The 20,437-nt window shown below is 37.5% G+C and overlaps 2 protein-coding genes across 4 annotated transcripts in view; one reads left to right on the top strand and one right to left on the bottom strand.

Annotated features, from left to right (window-relative positions):
- Nucleotides 1–20,437, top strand: part of DACH2 (dachshund family transcription factor 2) — a 573,909-nt gene that overhangs the window by 153,386 nt on the left and 400,086 nt on the right. For all 3 annotated transcript variants that reach the window (XM_002720253.5, XM_017349997.3, XM_017349998.3), the window contains exon 2: nt 7,139–7,177. In XM_002720253.5, coding sequence (XP_002720299.2) covers nt 7,139–7,177 — 39 coding nt within the window. The remainder of the gene's footprint in view (nt 1–7,138; nt 7,178–20,437) is intronic.
- Nucleotides 15,928–18,902, bottom strand: LOC103351918 (suppressor of tumorigenicity 7 protein-like). Its single transcript, XM_008272994.4, is given in 4 exon segments — nt 15,928–16,532; nt 17,536–17,912; nt 17,915–18,717; nt 18,719–18,902. Coding segments are annotated over 4 exon segments (1,392 nt in total). The 5' UTR covers nt 18,796–18,902; the 3' UTR covers nt 15,928–16,397.

Genomic DNA, 20,437 nt, shown 5'->3' with positions numbered 1-20,437 from the left:
AAGTCCATCTGGATCTCCCATGTTGGTGGCAGACACCCAAGCACTTGACCAATTATGTTGCTTTCTCAGGTGTGTTAGCAGGGGTTTGGATTGGAAGTCAAGCAGCTGGGACTTGAACTGGCACTCATATGGGATGTTGGTGTCACAAGCAGCAGATTAACCCACTGTACCACAACAGCAGCCTTAGAGTACACAATTTTATTGATTGTTTAAAATTTTAAATATATCACTGCTACCCTAATTGAATTATATTGTTTGTGTGAATGTAATCACAGTTTGTCTCTTATTGAATCTACTTTCATCTAACACAACTTGTGTAGGTACTTTTCTGAATGTAATGGTGTCACAACTTCAAGGGTCAACTTATCTTTCCTCATGAAACTAAGTGCATAAAGACATAGAGATTTCTCATCTGCTGATTCATTCTCCAAATGCCCACAACAGCAAGAACTGAGCCAGGCAATAACTGGGAGCAAAGAATTCAATCCAGGTCTCCCATGTGGGTGGCAGGAACCAAAGTACTTGAGCCTCTATCTATTGCCTTTCCAAGGTATATACTAGAAGGAGGCTGGAATTAGGCATGGAGCGATGACTCAAATTCCGGTACTCCAACGTGTGATGTGGGCATCTCAAGTGGCATCTGAAAGACTAGTCCAGATAGCTATCTCACCCACAAGCTTAAAATAGCAGCCAAAAGTCAAATTAGTATGCCTCTACTTCATCAAGTTGTGCTGAGAAAGTATGTGGGACTAGTGTTGCTAGATCTTTCTTTTTTTTTCTTTAGATGACTTTCACATTTAGATTACATGAAAACTATCCAGATTTTCAAAGGTCTAGGTAGAACAAACAAAATATATTTGGACATGCGTGGTTTGTTAGTTTACAGCATCTGCTTCAAAATCAGTGGAATGTAGAAAGACCACTAGATTGGCAATCTAGGGAGCCATGAATCTGGTCTCTTCTACTATCTAAATGTGTAAGTAATGTCTATGGACCTTATTATGTACCCAAGAGAATAGGACTGATATGACAGTCTTTGGAGGAAAGTTCGAAAAGTAAATTCATGGGCCCGGTGCTGTGGCATAGCAGGTAAAGCTGCCGCCTGCAGTACCAGCATCCCACATGGACACTGGTTCGAGTCCTGGCTGCTCCACTTCCAATCCAGCTCTCTGGTATGGCCTGGGCAAACAGTAGAAGATGGCCCAAGTCCTTGGGCCCCTGCATGGGAGACCTGGAAGAAGCTCCTGGCTCCTGCCTTCGGATTGGCTCAGCTCTTGCCTTTGCAGCCAGTTGGGGAGTTGTCCAGCGGATGGAAGACCTTTCTCTCTCTCTTTGCCTCTCCTCTCTCTGTGTAACTCTGACTTTCAAATAAATAAATAAACCTTTAAAAAAAAGTAAATTCTTAACATATAGTAGTGGAGGCAGGGTGAAAATCACAGGGGCAGTAAACTTCTGACATTAACCAGTTTAGACGCCTTCACCAAATAATTGAACATATCAGGGACTAATTTCTCATTGGTTAAATGGTGGTAGTGGTGGGTGGGTAGTCAACCAAAACAGCTCAGGTACCCCTTAATATATCACATAGGAAAAAGAAGTAGTGCACTAATTGAAGGGATAGAAGGGAATGGTTCCCTCTTATCTCTATTATTTCCCATCAGCACTTTCACTGAACTTTTTAAAAAAGATTTATTTATTTGAAAGAGTTAAACAGAGGCAGAGGCAGAGAGAGAGAGAGAGAATCTTCCATCCACTGGTTCACTCCCCAGATGGCCGTAACAGCTGGAGCTGCACTGAACCGAAGCCAGGAACCAGGAGCTTCTTCCAGGTCTCTCACACAGGTGCAGGGGCCCAAGCACTTGAGCCATCTTCTACTGCTTTCCCAGGCCATAAGCAGAGAGATGGATCAGAAGTGGAGCAGCTGGGACTCGAACCGGCGCCCATATGGAATGCTGACGCTACAGGCGGTGGCTTTACCCACTACGCCACAGAGCCGGCCCCTCACTGAAGTTCTTTATAATTCAGTTTGAAATCTAGTGCAATAGATAATCTCAAAGATTTAAAAATGGTATATTTTGAGTACTTTCCACTCTTTTTTAAAAAGATTTATTTATTTTACTTGAAAGTAAAATACATTACACAGAGAGAGGAGAGTTACACAGAGAGAGGAGAGACACAGAGAGAGGAGAGACAGAGAGTTACACAGAGAGAGGAGAGACAGAGAGAGAGTGTGTGTGAGAGAGACAGAGAGAGACAGAGAGAGAGAGAGAACCTTCCATCCACTGGTTCACTCCCCAGATGACTGCAACAGGCCGGAGCTGTGCCAGTCTAAAGCCAGAACCCAGGAGCTTCTTCCAGGTCTCCCATGTGGGTGCAGGGGCCTAAGCACTTGGGCCATCTTCTACTACTTTTCCAGGCCATAGCAGAGAGCTGGATTGGAAGTGGAGCAGCTGGGTCTCGAACTGGTGCCCATATGGGATGCCAGCACCACAGGCGGCAGCTTTACCCACTACGCCACAGTGCTGGCCCCATTTCCACTCTTTTTTTAGGTATGTGATAAACAGCTGTTGGAAGTGTTTAAGCAGGTATGCTGCATGGGGTGTTTTTTAAAATTAATTAGATTATTTTTATTTATTTGAAAGGCAGAGAGAGAGAGAGAGAGAGAGAGAGAGAGAGAGATCTATGCACTGTCTCTCCAAAATCCTGCAACATCTGGGGGTAGACCTGGCCAGAGCCAGGAGTCTGGAATGCAATTTGAGTCTCCTGTCTGTCGTCAAAAATATTGCATTGGCTACTATACTCGATATAACACTTGAGTCATGCCAGTGTGCACATTAGCAGGAAACGAATTGGAAGTGGAGCTGGGACTTGAACCTGGTCATTCTGATATGGTAGGTGGGCATCCCCCTTTTAAAGAATTAGTGATATGAGCACTGGACTTACATTGTGGTATTTGGTAGTGATTTTTTAATGTATTCTGAAAAGGACTAATATCCTTAAATCCAATGAGTCTGAGTTTTTAACTGTACTCCTTACTTTGTGGTATTTTTTGGTCTCTTTTCATGTATTTTGTATGCTGCTTGTTTTTATTATTAAATGTAATTCCATGGTCTAAGTTTAGGTTTCAAAAGTGAAAATTCCCAGGGCCGGCGCTGTGGCACAGTGGGTTAATGCCCTGGCCTGAAGCGCTGGCATCCCATATGGGCACCGGTTCTAGTCCCGGCTGCTCCTCTTCTGTTTCAGCTCTCTGCTGTGGCCTGGGATACAGTGAAAGATGGCCTAAGTGCCTGGACCCCTGCACCCACGTGGGAGACCTGGAAGAAGGTCGAGGCTCCTGGCTCCTGGCTTTGGATCGGCGCAGCTCCTGCCATTGTGGCCCTCTGGAGAGTGAACCAGCGAATGGAGGACCTCTCTCTCTGTCTCTGCCTCTCTCTGTAACTCTTTCAAATAAATAAAATAAATCTTTACAAAAAAAAAAAAGTGAAAATTCCCTACCTCAGAGTCTTCTGTGAAACTAACCCTCATTCAGTGACAGGCACAATGAGTTACAATCACTGCCAATAATTTTGTTAAACTTTGTTTTCTCACATCAAAAATTGAAGAAACAAAACATAAAAATATATTTTTTCATGGTACCGTGTAAAATGATCTTAAGCAATTCAAAATACAAGCTGCTCTCAATTACTACACTTCTTGGATCTCAGAGCAGAATCACCTTCTAGTTATAACTTGTATGTAGGGAGATTATCTACAATAAGGTTAATCTTGTCCTAATGCAGTGCAGCAATAGTGATGACTGGGGCTGGTGAGCTGTGTAGAGTCCTTACTACGTACCACAATATGTTGTAGGATCTCAGATGCTATATTGAGTACAGTATCTGATGCAGTGTTTTGACTATTTGTAACTCTTTGGTCAGTGGCATCATAATAATGTGTATTTCAGTAACAAAGATATATTTTAGTGACTTTCAGGGCCTTTTATTTATGGTTTTTGTTTCTTATCCAGATTCAGAAGAGGAAAGGCATAGCAACAATGGTACTTGGTGGACAAAGAGGAACTAGAGTGGATACAAAGCATTGTAGTCTAACTTGAGGGAACCCAGCTGATTATTTTCACATTATAAACTGTTCTATACTGACATAATATCAGTAGCATTGAATGCTTGCTCAGCAAAATTTCCCAAAATGCTAATTATTTGGCAAATTGTAAGGAAATCTAAAATGAATTAGTTGAAATCACAAAAGGTACACATTGAGAAGTATAGAAGTTACATTTTATTTTGTATGTGAAAAATAAAGTGCTGTTAATCCTTTGTATCAGTGAATTCCCTATCTGTTAATTCAACCAACAGAGGGAAGGGTTACTATGTTCCTAAAGCTGTATTTATGAAATGCTTGCAAATAAATAAAGAAAATATTTGAAAAAATATTGTGTCTTTACTGAATATGCACAGAGATTTTTCTTGTTAATATTTCCTAACCAATATAGTATGACAAATATTTGTATAGATTTAATGTTGTTTTAGGTATTATTAGTAATCTAGAGATAATTTAAAATATATGAGAGCATGACCAGAGTATATATGCAAATACTATGCCATTTTATATAAAGAACTTGAACCTCTAGAGATTTTGGTGTCCACAGGGGATCTGGAACCAATCCACACAGAGACAGAGGGATGATTTTATATGTATTTCTTTTTTTTAAATTTTTATTTATTTTTTGACAGGCAGAGTGGACAGTGAGAGAGAGAGACAGAGAGAAAGGTCTTCCTTTTCCGTTGGTTCACCCCTCAGTGGCCTGTTGTGGCCAGCGTGCCGTGCTGATCCGAAGCCAGGAGCCAGGTGCTTCTCCTGGTCTCCCATAGGGTGCAGGGCCTAAGCACTTGGGCCATCCTCCACTGCCCTCCAGGGCCACAGCAGAGAGCTGGCCTGGAAGAGGGGCAACCGGGACAGAATCCGGCGCCCTGACCAGGACTAGAACCCGGGGTGCCGGCACCACAGGCAGAGGATTAGCCTATTGAGCCATGGCGCGGGCCGATTTTATATGTATTTAACATGTAGTACTTAAAGTCCTAGAGTCATCCCTAGTGTTAGCCAGTACTTTAAAATATGTTCCTCACATTGGAAAAGACAAATTTTCTATTATCAAAATAAATTCCCAATTTCCTTTCCTTTTTTTATAAAAGATTTATTTATTTATTTATTTGAAAGGTAGAGATACAGAGAGAGGAGAGAGAGAGAGAGATCTTCCATCCGCTGGTTCACTCCCCAGATGGCCACAATAGCCAGAGCTGGGCCAGGCTGAAGCCAGGAGCCAGGAGCTTCTTCTGGGTCTCCCACGTGGGTATAGGGACCAAAGCACTTGGGCCATCCTCTGCTGTTATCTCAAGCCATAATCAGGTAGCTGGATTGGAAGTGGAGCAGCAGGACTTGAACTGGTGCCCATGTGGGATGCTGGCACCCAGGCAGAGGCTTAACCTTCCACGCCACAGCACTATCTCCAAATTCCTAATTTTCTAAGAAAATTTTAAATTCTTAATGAAAAGACAGTTAACTCATGGGCATTTATATATTTATTGCATAATTCTAACTGCAATATTTCAGTAGTTGGTAATTTTACAATCTAGGTTTAAATAATGTACAAAGCCCATGCTATTGGAAGCTTACAAGATTTTTGTAATTTTTGGGGGTGGGGCTTAGTACAATTACATACATGTGGTGATAGCCAAAAACTGCTCTGTTTGAGTTTAGAAAGTAAAAAAGGGAGATTTTGCTAAAGTGAAAAGAAATTCCTTTAAATCTAGTGATATATAGACCATTGGATTAAAGGAGCATTCATTATCACTGACTTGATAAATATGAAAATATATGCCATTTAAGACAAGTACCATCTCAAAAGAGGCTAAGTGAACTGCCTGGCAAAAGCAAACAGTTTTGACAGTGAAGTGACAGACCGTAAGAGTAGGTCTTATGGTCTCTCCAGCAACTTCAAATACATATTTGTATTAGTTATTTGCACATATTTCAGCAGACCTTTGAGCAGAGAATCAGTTGCTTTTCAACAGCAAGCAAACAAAAACAAAGGACCAAAACAACAAGAAGTCTGAAATGAGGTTCTTAACAGAAAGGCCATTAGAAGAAGTGATTTCAAAGGGGTGATGAACCAACCACACATATTTGTATCGGGCATTATAGAGAGGTTCCTGCTTCTATGCTACTAAAAGTATACTAAGGCCAAAACTGAGAAATTATAGTCCTCGCAGTTTTTTTTTTCAGCAAGGCATTTTGGATTCCATTGTTCTTCATTAAATATTAAAGGATTGGGAAACACTGGGACTTACTACACTACTGGAAAGAATGATTATTTTGTTAATTTAGCTAATTACGTGGGATTTTATTGACCTCTTTTGTATGCATTTAATTTTGTTTGTATGTGTGTATGACTGTGTATGTGTGTTTGTGTGTGTCTGTGCATGTATGTGTGTATGTATGTGTAACCCTTGGGGGAAAGATGTTAAGATAGTTCAGTATTGCTCCAGAAATAAGTATATAGTGAGCTGTGTGATTAATGGCTTCACATTTAAGAAATAAGCACAACATTGATATTGGCTTACTTTCATCATCCTGTTGGCCAAATAAACAGCGAGAAAAAAATTAGAGGGCGCGATTTCCCCCCCTCCACCCCACAACGTGTTGGAATACCCAATGGGATGGGAAGGATGGCTCTTCAGAGAAAGGGAAAAGACAGAATATTGCTAAAGCTTTTTTGGAATTACGACCCGAGGCCATTTCTTCAACAGAAATCTATAACCTTATTTCCTTGCCTTCATATAGAGAAAAGCCCTAAACCACATGACATTTCACATTATTCTTTACTCAGTGGGTATTAGACCAGAAATGTAATAATCTTATCCATATATTTAAAACACTATCTAATAGCAATTCAGGCTTTCCTACCTTCTTTGTGCTCTTCCTGCTGCTATTTCATTGTGTGTAACCTATCTAAAATTTCTGCAGAATTTAAGAAGATTTTTTTGTAAAATATAATAAAGCCTTTATTAATTGGAAGCTAATTAACCAGAACTCTCAATTAACCAGTTTTATTTATTTATTTTTTGCTACACTCTCCTTTTAGAAGGAAGAGGCAAATGACAAGAAAACAAGCTGTTAACAGGTATTTATGTATTTATTTTTTAAAAATCAACTTCCTGGGAATGTCCTGGAGCCTGTACAGATTCAGCCCAACTTCTATAACCTTGTTCCCTGTACTATACTCACTAAGGTAGGAATATAGAGCCCTTTCAAATTTTCCAAAGCAAATGTTTAATCTTGCTTAATTCTTAGTAATAAGAAGAAAGTAAATCCAAATAGCTCATTAGAACTTGTCCATCCATTTGAGGGTTTTAGTTAATTGAGGTCTCCATGGTTTCACTATTGCCAGTTAGAAATAATTTATATCTGTTAGACTGGAAGAGAATTCCAGGAGGATATAATGGGGAGATGGCTTCAAGCCACAAGGTGTAACTCCTTCGCTGAGAACTAAGGCAGAAGTTTGAGAAAGGCTGCAGACCTTGATGAGAACTGAGTGAGATCACTGACATAAAAACTATGATACCTGTGTCAAATAATGGGAAAATAATTCCGACACCAATCCATCATCCCTTGGCTCTAGAATGCTTAGGAAGGTACATTCACGTTTGCAGGGAAGCACAGGCTATTAAGTGTGCTACAGCAATAATGGAAAAGAACCAGGCCTTCTAATCTTCTGAGTCCTTCTAAGCATTAGGCACAGCTACATTTTGTAGGCATGCTAGTAGTTCTAAAATATTTGAATTTTTTTTCTAATAATATAACTTGAAAATATTTGGAAATCTAAGAAGACTTACTCTTGAAACCTAAAATATCAATGAAAATTTCAGTTAAATTGCAATCACAGATAGCATACTGATACAGGCCTCATATCTTTTAGTTTGTAATGGGAAAAAGAATGGGCAATGACTCAGAGACAATAGAGAAGGAGGGCAACCCATGATTCCAATGTCTAATTTGTTATTGACCAGCAATAGTGTCCCTCTTCTCTTCCAGGTTCTTTAATCAGGTTAAATGACCTTTCTATGCTGTTTCCTGCCCCCACCCACTTCCTTCAGGGCTGCCCTTGATGTAGGTTTTGGCCATATTTTTTTTACAAAACAAATTTATTTCATAGGGCTTTGGGGAGATGGGGACCACACCATGTGACTTATCCAGGGCTTTCAGTATGTAAAATGAAAATCACTATGATGGTATTTCTAATATTTGGGGCATTTTCTATATTAGTCTTAAATATCATGCACACTAAATACTACCCAAGTGACCTGAAGCAGTGGATGTGCCTCCTTAAGTGCTGAATTTTCTATTAGACTGTGACATCAATACTGGGGAGACTAGAACACACAAAATTTTATTAATGAATGATTTTAACTGAAATAGGAATTGAGTTTTGAGCTTGGAGTTGGATATTGATATTGGATTCTGATTTTATATGAATGCATCTGAATTATTTTCACTCTTTTAGCAAAATGACATGGGAATTAATGTTGACTTTGTCTTAATTGTACAAAACGGTAGTTATTTAGATTATTTCAGGATTATTCAAACACACATTGTATATGAGGGTTACTTCAAAGAGTTTGTTTAAAAATGAGATTAAAATGTTTATTTTGATGCAAAAATTTGAAACCCTAGCATATTTTTTCATGATATGCATTTTCCACAAAGTTTTTGAAGAACCTTCATATGTACATTTTTATGTAATCAGATTTTACATTTATTGAAATCTGATGAAAATCACGAAGTGTTTTTGAAAGTATTCACATAAAGCGCAAGAGTGTTTAGGAATTCAGGAGAGTCGCAAACTTCAATGCCTACTGAGGCAAGGCTACTAACATAACTGAAAGACCATAAGCAATAGGAAATGGTGGGGACTATGGTGACCTAGAGTTTCTAATCTTTCCAAAGATGGTGGCTATTACTCTGCTCAGCTGATTGCTGCCATGTGGGAATGCACACTCAGTGTTGTTAAGATTTGATTTTTAAAAGAGAAGCTGAATCCAGATTTTTTATACGAAATTCCCCAATTCTAAAATGTTGGTAACTAACTCAATAAAAGGCAGAAAAAAAGCAACACTGTGCAGGCAAAACAAAATCCATCTGGGATCTATATCTAGCCCATGGGCTGTCAGTTTGCGACCTCTGTTCTAAATTGTAAATCCTCAAGGTACTGCAATTACAACAACAAAAAGTTTGTTATAAATGCACCTGAAGCACTTGATGATGGAAAATTCATGTAAAGTAAATAAATAATAAGTGGACTGCTTGTAAATAATTCTTCTGGTGCTCAAACTGTGGTTATGTGTTTTGTGACTTTTTTTACTACATAGAAATAGCCAATATAATTTTAACTTAAAATGGCTTGAATTAAAATGAAAGTATGCATTTTTTGCTTTCATGTTTATCAATGAAGTATAGTATGAAGTAGGTCATTAATACCATGACCAAAAGAGAATATTTAAGCATAGTTCTGTCACATAACATGATTATTAAGGTTTCTATTTAAAGCCCAGTTGATTTTTGTTTTAATAGGAAGAAAGCCATGTGTATAGCATGTGTTGTTTTATTTTAAATTGGCTTGCCTTTAAACAAACTCCCAATTCCATTTAGTGAAATACCTTTATTTTTACAAATGGTTAAAATAAGAAATAAAAGAAATGTAAGTAGTTAACACAACAAAATTTCATTTGATCTTTTGATGGGCATTGGCAAAGATAAAACAAAAGTTGGTCATCTGAGATTTTATTAAGAGGTAACTGTTTGACTGATCTGAGCCTGCTTGTTTGTCTGTCCTGCCCTGGACCTTAGTCCATAATCCCACTGTGCTACAATGCTTTTGACATCTGTATGCCCCTTTCATCCCTGACAATCCAAAAGCATATTTGTCTAAAAAGGAAACAATTAAATTCCAATCCATCTAGAAAAAAAGAGGAAAAAGGAAAAGAAAAACACGCCACTGCTAAATCTGCTGTAACAACCCCTATAATCTGTGCCATAAACCCTTGGGCAGGATGGTAAATTAACATTGTCATTTCTGATGAGAAACTCAAAGACTATGAAATGAGGAGAAAAGTAAGAGAGAGGGAGAAAAAAAAAAGGTACAATCTCAAATCCTAAATCAAGTGGAAAAAATCATTTATTGACAAATTAGTGTCAACAATGCAGTTGCAGATTTGACTCATATGAAAGCTGAGAACCTATTAGACAATTAGACAACACATGTGACACTATGCAAAACAGTTGATGTTTACTTAAGATTTGATAGATAGTGCTGCCCTTTCTAGATCACCAGATAGTTTCGACCATAGGTAATTTTTTGTGTAACATGCATGAAATATGATTACATATAGTAATTAATTAAACCTAATAACTAAAAATTCTAATAAGTGAGGATTCACTTATTGGTTCACAAAAGTAGAGAAATTAAGAAATCAACTATTTGATATTCTTTTAAGGTGATTTAAGATAAAATTTTAATGAACTAGTTCTTTTTTTCTAGAACATAGTAATATGTTATTCACCAAACATTATCTCTTGTGGTTTTTCATGTGTTAACTCATTAAATCCTAACAACCTTTACATGGTAGGTGCTGTGATTATGATCTTTGTTTTACAGATGACAATGCTGATGCAAAGAGAGGGTTAAGTGACTTGTCCAAAGTCATATAGCCACAGATACCAGAGCCAGCACTTGAATCAAGGCAGTCTGATTCCAAAGCTCACATGCCTTGGATTCATATATTTTATAACATGACAACTAGAATTAGACCAATTACCCAAACATCTCCTTTCATATTCTCTCTCTTTTTCCCTCTCCCCCTCTCTCTCTTTCTCCTATCCCAACTTATTTAAAAATAGCCTTTATATTCTGAAATCACTTTTGGTAGCATTATTTTGATAGAGTGATGAATTAGCAAAAATTATTATAAAACAGTTCTAATAGAACAGAAAATAAAACAGTTCTAATAGAACAGAAAATAAGGGACACCTGTGGACAAATAACTAGGTCTACATTTTGCAACATTTGATTATGAATACAATTTTTAAAGGTGCATCTGTAAAGTATTAATATTATGACTTGCAATAATCTATTCTACACTTCATCAGAGGTAACTACTATTTTGAAGTTCATGTGTATCACTGCTATGTTTTTTTTTTCTGTTATATGTGTATTTATCAGCAAACAATATATATGACTACGTTTTGTGTTTTAAAATCAATCTATGTGGTTTGATAATGTACTATCCTTTTGTAATTGTGACATTACATTTTTGAGATTTATTCATAGTCCATTATTTTTAAATTGTCTATTATACTCTTTCTTCATCTGGGTATATCACAGTTTCATTATTCCTTCCAATACTGATGGACGTGTAGGTTGTTTACACCTTTTTTATTTTACAAACTTTTTATTAGTACAAAGCGATATAATGGACATCATTTATTTTGCGTCCACATGGGAGAATTTGCCTAGGGTATAGACCTGGAAGTGCAATCGTTGAGCTGTTCATCTTCAGTTTTAATACTTATTGCCACATTGGCCTTGAGTACTGTTCTGATTTACCCTCCCAGCAGTATACAAAAGTTCCCATTTCCCCAGATCCTGGCCTATATAGTAGATATTTTAAAGAACATTTTGAAGAAAAAATAATTCCTTCTATTGATTTTCTTCATCATTATACACATAGAAATGAAACATTGATTCTGATCACAGTGCACATACCAATGGTCACTGATACTATTTGAGTCATTATTCTTCATTTTAAAACATGTAGTTCAAATAAGCAAAATAATATTATTTGAAATTTGTGAAGTATTTTTCTGATTATAAATCACTCTCTCATAAATCCTCATTCGATGAGATAGCATTCCTTAGAAGGAAGAGCTCTGGGAAAAAAGGATCAAAAGTCCATGGACTTAACCCTAAAAATAACTGTGTTTTTGTGTTTCAGTTTCATCTTTTAAATTAAGATTTTTCACTAAACACTCTCTTAGAGAAATACTATATCCTTTGATCTATGATACTTATCTTCCCTTTTCCTTGAAACTATAATTTACTTATTGTGCATAAAACATAAGGAAATAATTAAATTTTATCAATTTGTGAAAACTGTTTAACACCCTTTGGCTTCATTAAGATTGTGTTTACCTTATTTATCTTTGTCGTTCTCCTAATTCAAGGAAAATTGCTGGTGGATATTGGGGAGAAGAGAGGAGCAGGATCTCAGCATTGGATTGACAGTGGTAACACACGTCTTGAATTCTTCAGGTTTCCCATTATGAAGCATCATATAATACTAATGCTGAAACACAATGAAAGCTCAGCCCTTATTTGTTATGACTTCGTGTGTGCTTTCAAGCTCATTTTATGCACATTTCTGATTCAGGGAAGAGAATACTCAGTGTTTTCAGCTCACTTAATGTTTGATTCCAGCAGTGCTTTTATGGTGCTGCACATAACTACTTAAAGTAGAAGGAGGACTTGAGTTGAGTATTCTGTATATTCAGACTCTTTCTAGATGAGGGAGTAAGTAATTGGATTTTGTGTTTGGAGAGGCTTTTGATTAGAAAGATTTGGATCTTTACATGAGGTTTAAAACAAAGAGCTTTCAAAGTTTCTTGCATTCTATGTGTACTGGAAAGAACATTCAGTTAGAAACATCTTTATTATTTTTAAGAAAATAGAAGTGGAAAAGGAAATTAGCTAAAACTGATTTTATTTAAACTCTAAGAATTGCCCCCCCCCACGAGTATATCCTCTCTCTAGTATAGAATACCTATTCTTTTCAGTGCCTTTTAAACAGGAAAACTCTATTTGCCTATGAAGACATTGTATAGTGGTTGTGTGATGCGTGAAGCTTCTACCTATGGAGAGTAGCACTTCTAGGGGATGAAGTTTAATTAATCACTTATGATGAAGATATTTTATTGGTCTCTGTTTCTTTAAGTAGTCCTGGGAAAATAGTTTTTGAAGATTTATTTATTTGAAAGGCAGAGTTACAGAGAGAGAGAGAAGGATGAAGGAAGGAAGGAAGGGAGAGAGAGAGAAAAAGAGAGAGAGAGAGAGAGAGAGAGAGAGAGAGAGAGAGAGAGAGAGAGAGAAACAGAGAAACATAGAGATTCCATCCACTGGTTTACTCCCCAAAATAGCTGCAATGACCATGGTTGGACCAGGCCTAAGCCAGGAGCCTAGAACTCCATCCAGCTCACCCACATGGGTTCAGGAGCCCAAGCACTTGGAGCATCTTCTGCTCTTTTCCCAGGCACTTTATTAGGGAGCAGTATCAAAACTGGAGCAGCTGGCACCAGCACTCACCTGGGATGCCAGCATCACAGGTGGCCGCTTAACTTGCTGAGTGCCACAATGCTCGTCCCTGGGAAGATATTTTGATGATGACATTCCTCAAAATTGTATTGGCCTCCTACAGAGTTTCAACACCAGATATTATAAGAAAATTGTGGTTCCCACACCTTTGTTCAGATGATCTCCATATGAATACAACTTACATACATGTAACTCCTTATCTATATGTGACAACAAGTCTCAAGAATCCCCAAAGTTGCTTTTGAAGGTTTTTTCCCTTTTTGACCTTTTTGTGAATAGAATGTAAGGCCTATATTTAAGAACGTTTGTTGCGTTCTTGCTAATTGGTACCCTGTCTACAGTTTAAGCATATTCTTGAAACCATTACTTTGCTTTTTTTTTAAAGATTGCTTTTATTTATTTGAAAGAGTTAGAGAGAGAGGCAGAGACACAGAGAGAGGTTTTCCATCCACTGGCCCACTCCCCAGATGCCCGCAATGGCTGGAGCTGTGCAGATCTGAAGCCAGGAGCTTCTTCCAGGTCTCCCACATGGGTGCAGGGGGCCAAGGACTTGGGCCATCCTCTACTGCTAACCCAGGCCACAGCAGAGAGCTAGATCAGAAGAGGAGCAGCCTGGACTAGAATTGGCCCCCATATGGGATGCCGGTGCTTCAGGCCAGGGCTTTAACCTGCTGCACCACAGCGCCACCCCCAGAAACCACTACTTTATTTACTCTGGTATTTCGAGTAGTTCAGTGAAGAGAAACTTCTGTCAAAATAATCTAAATAATCCTTGCCTAGTTGCAACATATCCCATGTGGAGGCTTAACTGAGTTATTTTCTTTTTCAATATGTACCAAGTAAATCACCTAGAACACAAGATACCCAAAAGCCTTTTTGCAAAAAGATTTATTTGCTTATTTGAAAGTCAGAGTTACACAGAGAGGGAGGGATGACAGGGGAGGGAGAGGGAGAACATCTTCCATCTGCTGGTTCCCTCTCCAGATGGCTGCAATGGCCAGGGTGGGGCTGGCCTGAAGTCAGCAGCCAGGAGCTACTTCTGGGACTCCTATGTGGGTACAGGGGCCCAAGCACTTGGGCCATCTTCTGCTGCTTTCCCAGGCCATTAGCAGGGAACTGGACTGGAAGTGGAGCAGTTAGGACATGAACTAGTGCCCATGTGGGATGCTGGCATCACAGGGGGTGGCTGTACTTGCAATGCCAAAGCACTGGCCCCCAAAAGCCTTTAAGCTAGCTTCAAGTATTTATGTCAGAGCATTTTTAAGACAGTACTTCTTTGACATAGTTCACTAAGTGACTGATAAGACTATTTATAAATCAGTACTTTACTTTTTTTTTCAAAGTAAATATCATGGTTGCTCAGTGCTTATTAAAAAACAGGAAAATAGAAAGTATAAGCATTGTTGTATTACTTTTATCAACTACGTTTCTAAAAATATACTACACGCGTTTGTGATATCAGTGGATATTAATAAAACCAGTTGCAGTCGTTCTGTGTACTACTCTGTATTGAGTAGCCACACTTTTGTTAGTTTGAATGAAGCCTTGGCAAACAACATTTGCTCTCTTTTATCCACAAAACATCAGGATCATGAACACTTTTGTCTTTACCACTGACTCCAAGAATCCCCATGTGCTTTGCCACACATGACATCTAGACAACAATACAGTAATAATACTATAGGAAAGATGCCTTTTGTTATTATTGAAAACCCAGTTTGAACCTTGAGCAAGTCATTTACATGAGGTTTCCTTGGGATTACCTACATTCTTGTCCACTCTGACCTTGTAATTTTGTTCACAGTTGGAAATGTAATGCAGAGTGACTAAGATAATGTTGTTTACACAGACTTTAAGTGGAGTGACATTATAGTCAAGCAAGTGTCACATCACCCAAAGTGAAGGAAGACTTAATTACCATAATCCCGTGAATACTAAAATTTCTTAGCCATGTGCAGCATAATAATGTAACATTCTGCATGTTACGTTAAACAATGTGAAAGTACAATACATTAGGTCTCATGTGATGTTTTTCTTTAAAAATGGATACAAGGAGGAATTATAGAAAAAATGGATTTTTGAGTTGGGATACTTGCCTGAATGACCAGGTGAAGTCTGTCCTTTCTTTTAAACTCCAAGGAGTGGCCTAGTAATGTGAAAATGAGGGGACTGCTAAATATCCATAAATCTAGACACCAGTGAGCAAGGTGACAGACCATGAATTTCTCTGGAGGGCGCAGGGTAGATTTAACTAAATGGCTGAGACAGGATAAAGAGGAAAGCCTGATAACCACCTATTATTGTGCAATGGGGGGAATGTATCATTAATTTACAGAGAGTGGTGACATTTTCTTTTATTTTTTTTTACAGTGAAAAAAATGCTTATTTATTATTCAACTGCAATCATAGTTTATCAATAACTTTTGGTCTAAAAAAGAAGCTTCAGCTTTAAAATAGATAATAATTCATTCTCCGACTCTGCTAGAGGAGTGCTAAAGAATAAGTTCTGCTATGTAATTCTAAAGGCTCTTCTGGTACTATTAGTGACCTCTTAGGTTCAGGCAGACACTCTACACTAATGTCGATGGACAGAGCGTACGGTGAGTACATCCCACATTAATTTTAGCCAGTACCTTGCTCTATTTTACTTCCTTCTCACCTCAATGCCCTGAGAGAAACACAAGAACCATCTCTCCCACTGTTGCCTGTGATCTCAAATTAACAATGGCACATATTTTTCCCAGCTATTAATGGATGGGATTCCCTTTCTAGTCCATGTTGCTTTTCCATGCTGGATTACACAGTAAGGTCAATTCACTTTGAGATGCACTCACTCCCTAATTAACACCATTGCAAACAACAGAGTTATGGCAGAATCAATCACTAAGCTTCTTTTTTACAGTTAAAGGAAATAGAACAGTCAGTTTCCAACCCAAATATCTATACTCCCGGAACAGTGAAAAGTCATTCTTCTTGAAGCTTAACTCAGAACCCAGTGCAGACTCAGACTCCTAGGCCTACAGCCAGTGGCAACTTCACACATTACACAGCTGACCTTTAGGGAAAAGGGAAACCAGGACTGGCTACCACTGGTGCCGGAAGAAAGCCAGCTAATCTGTAAGGCACAAAATAAGCTATTTTTAAGACAGGAAAAGAAATGGTGAGAAAACAGGGAGTTAGAATGGAGGCATATAGAGAAAAATACAGAAAATACAATACTAAATAAAGACTAGTTTTTCTACAGCTCCTGGTGATTTTATATTTGGGAATACAATAAAACAGTACTTTTGTTTCGGGTTTTAATTCCTATGACTTGGTAAAATGCACATGTGTACATGAAAGATATATTTTCTTAAAGGCTTGGAGACTTAAAGGGAATTGTCTTGGTAATTTTACTTTGAGTCAGTGACATTAACTAATTTATATAGAAGAGGAAATAGTCATGGAATACCCCCTTTCTTAGTACTCAAGTATTTCCTGGGTCAGGAAAAGGGGAACAAGCCCAAAATAATGGGTAAAAATGAGAATAAAGCTCTGTATATGATTCTATACCCAAGACTGGGGGAAGGTTACTAAAACCAAGCAGAGAAAATAACAGGAAGAACCACTGAGTAAGGAGGCAGATTCTGTACCCAGGACAAATATCTCACCTGTCCCATCTCATCTACTTATTCTTTATCTTAGTTGCACCCTTGAATTTAAAGTTTGACAGCTATTTAGAACTATTTCATTTAAATGGAAAAAAAATCAAAAACAAAAGGCTTGTTTACAAAATAGGGAATTTTTGTTAAATATCAAAACAAATACATTAATAAAAAAGAATTGGATCATTCTTAGGTAGTAATAAGTAACATTTTTATCACCAAAAGTGATCTGTGAGGACCAACTTTATAATATATGGCATTGTATTCTTTAAACTTTTAAGCAACAAAGGTATATAGCTCAAATCACCAAAAACTTATGATTGACATTTTATGACAGCAACTTTACAAGTCAATTCTTATAATTTACTATAACAAATATTTTCCACTGTTCAACTGAGTTAGCACAAACAGATCACAGGTGGTTTCTTGTGAGTTTTACAAATACTCTACACAAGTCCTTGAGATCATACTTACAGCTTTAGCAAAAATACCCATGATTTCAGGAAACTGGTGTGTGAGAAGGGCTATCATTGCTGTAGAAGAACACAATCCCGCTGTGAAATGGATGAAAAAAGGAAGTTCTTTCTTTGGGTAAACAGAAACATGATGAAAGTTAGGTAACAGCTCTCTATCAGCAGTCTCTGTGCAGCTGGGATATGGGTAAAATAGATGTCCTTTCTCTAGTGGGTATGGAATCATTCTAAAAGTGCCTTCCCACGTGCACTGTAAGAGATTAAGAGCACCTTGTATTCGCTTCCAGTGCTGAAGATGAAAGAAAGCATAGGCAAGTGCTTCACTATCACCCCGTTTCAGAATGTGTTCTGGAGGCAAAATCAAACTTTTCATCTCAGTAAATATTTTGGAACATGAGGATTAAATTCCACAGCTCTATGAATTGCTTCCACAGCATTAATTTCTGCTGTGCTTAACCCTCTTCTAGAGGCTGTTTCTGGAGAGAATTTATCTGAAACAGTCCTTGTCTTCAACAGTGCTGCTGTATAACAGATTGCTGCTGATTTTGGAAGGCTTATATCATCATACTTTGCTAGGACTGCCTGAACATCTGCATAGGCCTGTAATTCTAAAATTGATTCTAAGAGATTTTCATGGATGTTCAACATGGTAAGAGGAGGAAATTCTTTCATCAGATCTCTCATTATTTTTACTGCTTCTCTTATTCTTCCTAACTTTCTTGCACACATTGCCAATCTTCTTTTAATATATACCAGTACACTGGTATCTCTCCTCAGTTGAGCTTCATGCTGAGGACTTTGGTGCTGGCACTGCTGTGACCGCCTATAAATTGTTTCTCCTGCTTTGAGTGCCTGCTTAAATAATCTTTCAGCATCTACAATGGTTGTTGCTTCTTCCTCAGCCAGTAGAACGTATGCAGTGGCACAGTCATTGTTTAATTCTAAAGCTTGATAGGCTGCTTTGATTCGCGCTGGAGGATTTCTTTCCCTCCATGCCTTCTGCATAACTGTGTCTGAAGGACGTAGGATGTCTGTGTCACCGGTGAAAAGGGTCTGATGGTCCTGAGCCGACAAGTTCATGTCATAGTATGTAAGCGGCTCTTTACCGGTCACCCATGTGTATCTCCTATATTCTGCTCCTCTGTAAAGGTTTAGAGGGTTTCTCCATACCTTGCATTCTGACATTCTGTCTGCCGGCTTCACTTTGTCTGTTGCTGAAAAGAGAAACTGGCTCCGAAATCCTGCTCTCTGTTCCTCCCATCAGTGGTCTCAAATGGTTTACAGACACTTGCTCGATAAAAGACGTGCCATGCTTATGGAAGTACCACCACTCAAATATAAATATTACTCCTGATATCAAAGATGTCCCTGTAAGTGCCACGTAGAATTTGGGTGTCAATGAATTTAAAAATATTGTCACTGAAGTTAGCCTCCGTGAAGCTGGGAATCGACATTTTCTAAAATTGTATAGCCCTATTCTTAAAAGTTTGTCAGTGTAACTAATTAGTTGCAAAAATGGAGTTGATTCTAAGACCCAGTATGAATGCATTTAGAAAGGCAATGCATTGTCCCTAAATTGGTAGGGTTTGTAATACATCTTGATGAATGCTACTAAATAATGTTCAGAAATGGGACTATTATGCCAAAATGGCCGTTCATTGGTTTGTAGTCCTTGAAGGAATTATGTTCCATGGCAACGTGCTCTAAAGTCCTGCAGATACATGTGAAGTGCTCTAAAGACATGGCCTGCTTTCTCTTTTTGATAACACTGAGTTTTCAATACAAAGACTTCACTTGCTCAAAGAGTTCTCTACCTCCCAGCATATTAGGACTCCAAAAATCTGCTATTACCTTGAGATTATCATTTGGAATTTTTATTTTTAACTAATTTTAATGTTCACAAGAAGGCAAATATAAAATGAATCAGTAATGAATGGTTAAAAAGGTAATTTTAAAATAAATTTGTTAGAGAGCTTTAGATGTAAAATAATGTATAGCTCAATAGACTCATGTAATTGATACAAATTCATGATACAGGCTGGATCATCTAATATACAGCATTTGAGTTTTTAAAAAAAATGTGTAAAAGCTACTCAAAGCTATAAAACATTGAAACCTGTTTACAACTGCAGTCATGCTTTATAATTAGGAAAAATTAAAAGCATTTTGAGCTGATCTTTCATTACAAAATATGCTTCTGGTGGAGATTATTTTTACTTAAATATATAAAAAATATTCTCTGATTTTCACTTGGATATTTTCATTGAATTTGGACATTTTTCCCTTTAACTGGCTAGATCTAGCCAAACAATATAATAATATAATTGGTCAGTTGATATGTACATTTATGCTGCTTTAACATGGACTTAGTCAATTTAGGCAAAATGGTGTTATTATATTGTTTATTCTCTGTTTTACAAATACTCATTTTATCACATACTAATGTATCTAACATACTAAGTATAAAGAAGAGATTGGTTTTTAGTTTTTATCATTAGTTACATTTGACAATAAAGTCCCCTCCACATTCAAAATATTATGCAAAGGAATTTGAGACATCTGATTGAGACCACCCATTTCAAAATGGTCTATTCATTTTTTTACTTTTTAGTAGCATTAAGAACAATCGTGCTTTACTTAATGTTTAGCCACCATATCTCTCTCTTTTCTGGAAGTAAATGAGACTACAAATTAATAAGACAATTTTTAAGAGTTTAGCTTGGCACAAAGGTGGTTAGAGGCATTTTTTAACTACATTTTTACTTTAGGATAGTTTCAATTTACGGAAAAATTGCAAAGATTGTACAGAGTCCCCCTATTTCCTCTGTTGTTAGCATCTTACATTTAATGAATCAATTTGTCATAATTAATGAACCTTTTTTACACTATTATTAGCTAAATTT

Source organism: Oryctolagus cuniculus, chromosome X (genome assembly GCF_964237555.1).
Source record: "Oryctolagus cuniculus chromosome X, mOryCun1.1, whole genome shotgun sequence".
NCBI lineage: Eukaryota > Metazoa > Chordata > Mammalia > Lagomorpha > Leporidae > Oryctolagus > Oryctolagus cuniculus.
Note: the sequence above shows the minus strand (reverse complement) of the source record. Positions and strands in the feature narration are given on the sequence as shown.